The 5,675-nt window shown below is 35.5% G+C and overlaps 1 protein-coding gene across 1 annotated transcript; it reads left to right on the top strand.

Annotated features, from left to right (window-relative positions):
* Window positions 1-1,081: 1,081 nt before the first annotated feature.
* LOC113755803 (probable aldo-keto reductase 2) lies at window positions 1,082-4,884 on the top strand. The gene is made up of 5 exons (XM_027299705.1): window positions 1,082-1,364; window positions 2,735-2,935; window positions 3,664-3,836; window positions 3,917-4,019; window positions 4,322-4,884. Exons 1-5 carry the CDS (start codon window positions 1,131-1,133, stop codon window positions 4,655-4,657), a joined length of 1,047 nt encoding a protein of 348 aa, XP_027155506.1. The 5' UTR covers window positions 1,082-1,130; the 3' UTR covers window positions 4,658-4,884.
* The last annotated feature ends 791 nt before the right edge of the window (window positions 4,885-5,675 follow it).

Raw genomic sequence — 5,675 nt, 5'->3', positions numbered from 1 at the left:
TTATTGGGTGTGCCAAGGCAGAGTGGGTGTTAGATAGGAGTGGAGCCTTGAATGAGTTCGAGCTGCTCGATAGAAGTGACGAGTCGACCTCAATCCTAGTTATGAGATACTCGAAAGTTTGGCAAACTCTATCTAGTATCTCATTAAAAAAATAAAAAAGTTATATATAATATATATGAAATTACTAATATAGGTAAGCAACTTATGAAATTTATAATGAACCATTCTACCACCTTTATTTATTTGTGTGGGCGAAGCTAGGATTTCATAAATCATAATTCTTATTTCTTGTTTTTTAGAGAACTTAATTTGAAAACATTAAGAAGGAAAAGATCTAATTTAACGAAGGTTTTCGAGCTCATTTTTCGAGCTTAAGTCGAGTACTTTGAGGTTGAGCTCGAGTTTTTTTTCAACTACATCAAGCCGAGTTCAAGTTTGAAATTAGGGAATTGTTCGAACTCAAGTAGTTCCCATAACCTTCGAGTTTGAGCTCGGCTCGACTCAACAGCATCCGTAGTTGGGTGATTAATTTATTTGGGGACTGTTCCAGATTTTAATTGTGATCTAAAGTTTTTATTCAAGGTTTCAATTGTGACCACATTGTTTTTGGACACTGTTCTTTGGGTCCAGCGACTGCAATACCACTTCCACCCCGCAGTTTTTCTTTTTTTTTTTTTAAGAGTACCGGTGGTTTTCCTTGGCTAACTGGCTATCAAAAATGAAGAATATTCAACCTTCACAATTGAATGCGAAGGTTGGAACCTCCTACAAAGTGGTGACACATGACATGAAGTAGGATAAAATATGTCAACAGAAGTTAATTCAATTGATAAAAAATGAATTATGTGTTCAAATACTGTTACTCATGTGATGGTCGTGTTGACAGACAATTTGTAAAAATTTCTATAAATAAACTATAAAATCTATAATTACAGAGGCATGTTCAAAGTTCAAACCCAGAATAGCAAAAGAAGTAAGGTAAAATATACTAGTACCGCCTCGTCACCAAACGGTCAATAAATAAGAGTCTATAGAGTCTAAATTGCTAGGTGAGTTGACTCCAATAGTATTACGTCTCTGCTCCTCCACTGGTTTTGCTCGTGTCTGGTTTTTGTCTGCAAAATCAAAAAATGGCATCGTCAGCAGTAGAAGAAGTGAGAGTGCCAAGAATCAAGCTGGGCTCACAAGGTTTCGAAGTTTCAGCGCAAGGGCTCGGGTGCATGGGCATGTCAGCCTTCTATGGGCCACCCAAGCCCGAGCCCGACATGATCAATCTTATCCACTATGCTGCTAGCAGAGGTATCACTCATCTTGACACCTCCGATGTCTATGGACCCCATACTAATGAATTACTTCTGGGCAAGGTACTACTACTATTTATCATCTTGAGTACGGTTTTCAACTTGTACAATGATCATGATTCTCCGTCAATCGGGCCTTTAGGATCGGGTTTTGCTTAGTCCAAGATCAATTATATTAATCATGTTTGGGTCTTGGATTTAGCGGTGACTGAAAGGAGTTGTAGTTAGAAAATTCTTTCACTTAAAAAAAAAATCATGCTTGAGTCTGAGTTTAATCTGTTTAGATTTAAAATATCTTGGTTTAAGCTTAATCCTTTGATACATTACATTTTGGGCTTAAAACGGGCTTGGACAATTAAAAATTTTAAACTTTTTTTTAAATTTTTAATGAGTAATATTTTATTACAGATATGAGCTTTTAATTAAAAAAAATAAAGTTTTAAGTAGTTAATGAAAAATTTAATTTTATTGTTATCACAAACTTCTTAAATTATAGCACTGATTTGATAAGAAGTGAATGATATAAAGGCAAGTGATAAATTCACAGGTCAAATTTTACGTCCACAGCTATTTTTGTCAAAATACCAATAATACCCTACTCCAAGTCAAATATGAATAAATCATCAAATTTTGATGGGCCCCTGCCACATTCCTTCATCATCTCCACCTCTATCCAGTGTTGTTGGATTTGGATCGAACTAGTCGATCCAATCATGAATCCATCTTCATTTTGAATTAATTAATAGTATAAAATTGCTGTGATAAAAAGTTAGTTAAAATTGTTAAAAATCGATTAAATCAATGATTCGATTCAACTGTTTGACTCACTTCTCAAATTTTTTTTTCAAACATAATTTAAATTACATAAATTATAAAACTTTTATTTATTAATAAAAAAAAAATGCTGTATGAACACCAAAATCACTCACACCCCTAAGCAATGTCTAAAACTTTCCTTGACTTTTTATTGGCATTCTATGTTTGTTAATGGCACGGCACCACTTGACTTTTAGAGTTTGTAGAAAGACAAGAATACGCCTACATGGTATATATCCTGTGTTGAATTCGAGAGAGGAATTTCTGGATGTAATTGCCAATTACCATCTAGCTCAAAAATGCAAAGAGTGGAAAAGGTCAGATTCCTTAGGTCTATGAGAGATTATTATAAATAGGTATGATTATTGTGCAAGGAAACGCAAATAAAAGAAACTTCCAATTTTCGTGAGTTTCAGAGGATATATAGTTTTGATTACATTATGTACCTTAATCATTGGAAATATGACTACAACATATATTTAACGTTTTGCAACTTCTACAACGTCTCACAAAGAATAGGAAAATTTAGCCATTGTGGTTTAAGTTTGTTTCTCGTAAAAAGCATAGTCAAAGTTCTACACTTTTGGATGATTAATGCTGTGAAAGAGTGAGCATAGGCTTTGAAGGGAGGGATACGAGAGAAAGTGGAGCTAGCAACAAAATTTGGGGTGAAAATTGAGGATGGAAAGCGGGAGATTCGTGGTGATCCAGCCTATGTAAGGGCTGCTTGTGAGGCTAGCTTGAAACGACTTGGTGTTGACTGCATTGATCTCTACTATCAGCATCGCATCGATACAAGTCTGCCTGTCGAAATCACGGTTCGCTCTACTGTCCTTCTGTGTTTTTATCTTTCTTTTATGCTTGATGAAGTGTTACTAATTCATCAATGTTATGAATGAAGTTAAGTAGGACAAAGTTGTGGAATTAGGCAAGTTTTTGACATCTTTGGATGTGTTGCACTAGATATGGTAAAAATTTGATAGCACGTTGTTTCATAACGATGCATGGCAATAGATTAAAATGCAAATATCTACTTATTGAATTGCTCTACAAAAATCACTCTACTTTTTCTCTAGGAATATGCTTTGGTAATATAAAGAGAAGCCAATTGAAGTACGACAAAGTGCTTGTTCTAATATGCTCTGCATTGCTACAGCATGCCAGAAGACACCGATTACCTGGCAATCCTAATTGAATTTTGAACTCAGATTTTGAGATCCCTAACATTTGTCCATTTACCAAGAATTGAAGCTTATAGCTTTTAAATCTCCATTCTGATTCCAATAGCATCCTCTAAGACAGTCTTGCAAACTTGTGAACTGTGGTTTCGTTTTAATTACAAATACATTACACAGAGCAACTATCTTAAACTCGCTACAGATGGGACTACTGTCAAATAACTAGTGCGATCATTCTAGTTCTGTGGAACACATGTTATAAGTGGCTTAAATCAATACAAAGACATTTATTATGGCATCAACTAGTTGTTCTTTATCCGCTAAAAGTTGTGACAGTATTTGCTTCTTCAAATTGTTTTTTTTTCTAGATAGGAGAACTTAAAAAACTGGTTGAAGAGGGTAAAATCAAGTATATAGGTCTATCTGAGGCCTCAGCTTCAACAATCAGAAGAGCACATGCTGTTCATCCAATAACGGCTGTACAGTTGGAGTGGTCATTGTGGACCAGAGATGCGGAGGAAGAGATTATCCCTACTTGCAGGTAGTTTACATATTTCTGGTTCACTTCACTATACAGTATGCAGTAATATGCATTTGTAACTTCATCTTCGGGTTTTTTAGAGAACTTGGCATAGGGATTGTGGCATACAGTCCACTTGGACGAGGATTCTTCACATCAGGTTCGAAGGTGGTTGAGAATTTATCTGAAGGTGACATCCGAAAGGTTTGTCCATGACCATAAAGAGTACCAAGTTTATTAGTTCCAAACACTAAGTTAGTCATTACAGATTATGAGCTAAAATCCCTACATTCAAATCTTATGATTTAGTCTAATGTGGCAATTAAACTCACATTGTTGTCCCAGCTACTCGTTAGAATCATCGCTACCTTCAAGAATTAATTTTTGTTAATTAGGTTATGGATCATCTCAAGGTTATCTGCATTCATTATTTGTATTTGTGGGGATTCCTTCTCAATCTGGCACTAGAGTTGCTCATGACAGAAATTTACACGATATATATGCAGAATTTGCCAAGGTTTCGAACAGAGAATATGGAGCATAACAAGAACCTGTACGAGCGTGTCAATGTCATCGCTTCAAAGAAGGGTTGTACCCCATCACAGCTAGCATTGGCCTGGGTGCATCATCAGGGAAACGATGTTTGCCCCATTCCTGGCACCACCAAGATTGAAAACCTCAATCAGAATATAGGAGCTTTGTCTGTAAAACTGTCTGCGGAAGATATGGCTGAACTGGAATCCATTGCTTCAGCTGGAATAAAGGGTGATAGACTTCCCCCTGGCTTCGACAGTTGGAAAACCTCTGATACTCCACCTCTGTCAACGTGGGAGGCCACATGAATACTGCCTCTGAATAATGCATTTTCACTGTTGTTGAGGGCTGAGTGAATTGTAACTGTTCCAATAAACTGCAACCTAATTGATGGTATTGTGTTGAGGGTTGATTCATTTTACAGCTATCTTATACGAAGTTAAAAACTTGAGGTTGTAATAGATAAAAATCTGGTCATGTAAACAAATTGCTGGCTGGTCTTGTAGCAGGACAAGCCAACAGTACTTTTGCTGCTGTTTTAATAAGATGTTTGTCTGAATAATCTAAAGGGTTATGTTATTTAGACTATATAACGGCAGAAATGATGCCTCATACCTGTTTGAAACCTATAAATTGCTGAATGGTGTATTTTTAAATGTTGTCTGTTGTCTTCCCTTTAGAATTTTAAAAGACAAAAAGTGTCACCAATAAAAATACATACCTGAGATGTAAATACTATAGGTTGCTTCTTTAGAATTTTTTTTTTCTAAAAAAATCATGTTCATATATTTTTTTTAAATTGCCTTCCAGATTGGAGAAAGTTTTTAATTAATGGCCAAGTAATTAAATCCATAAAGTACACTAGGAAAAAGGTACATGAAGCTAGAAAGCATTAACATACATTTGTCAAAACTCATTTAATAATTTAACCTGCAGTATCTCGAGAAGAGAAGCACACCTCGTCAAGTAATTGTCATTTTAATGCATCAAAATTAAGTTCTTTAGGTGAATGATCAGAAAAACCATGCAGAAAAATGCTCTAAATTACTTTTATTACCATTAAGCCGGTATCCAAATGGTTGGACGCGTCTCATTCGGATTGCGTCTCATTTGGTCAGAATGTTCCTCAACATCAATCCAAGTATTCAGACAGTTTTTGAACTTTTAAACACCATTTAGATGGCAATTAACTGTCAAAAACATGTAAAGGTGCCAAGCAGATTTGAACAATTTCTGAACATTGCAAGAACTAGACAATGATAAGTCTTATAGTGGTCCTAAGACGGGCTCCCGTCTTGCAACTGATCAAATTTTGAAAATATTTAA

Source organism: Coffea eugenioides, unplaced genomic scaffold (assembly GCF_003713205.1).
Source record: "Coffea eugenioides isolate CCC68of unplaced genomic scaffold, Ceug_1.0 ScVebR1_1760;HRSCAF=2672, whole genome shotgun sequence".
NCBI classification, from domain to species: Eukaryota; Viridiplantae; Streptophyta; class Magnoliopsida; order Gentianales; family Rubiaceae; genus Coffea; species Coffea eugenioides.
This window is presented reverse-complemented; position numbering and strand designations above follow the sequence as displayed.

Excerpts from the sequence above, each read along its gene's own strand:
- LOC113755803 (XM_027299705.1), top strand. The coding sequence starts at position 1,131 with ATGGCATCGTCAGCAGTAGAAGAAGTGAGAGTGCCAAGAATCAAGCTG. Across the intron at positions 2,936-3,663 it reads GTCTGCCTGTCGAAATCACG|ATAGGAGAACTTAAAAAACT; the intron begins GTTCGCTCTACT and ends TTTTTTTTCTAG. Across the intron at positions 4,020-4,321 it reads CTGAAGGTGACATCCGAAAG|AATTTGCCAAGGTTTCGAAC; the intron begins GTTTGTCCATGA and ends ATATATATGCAG.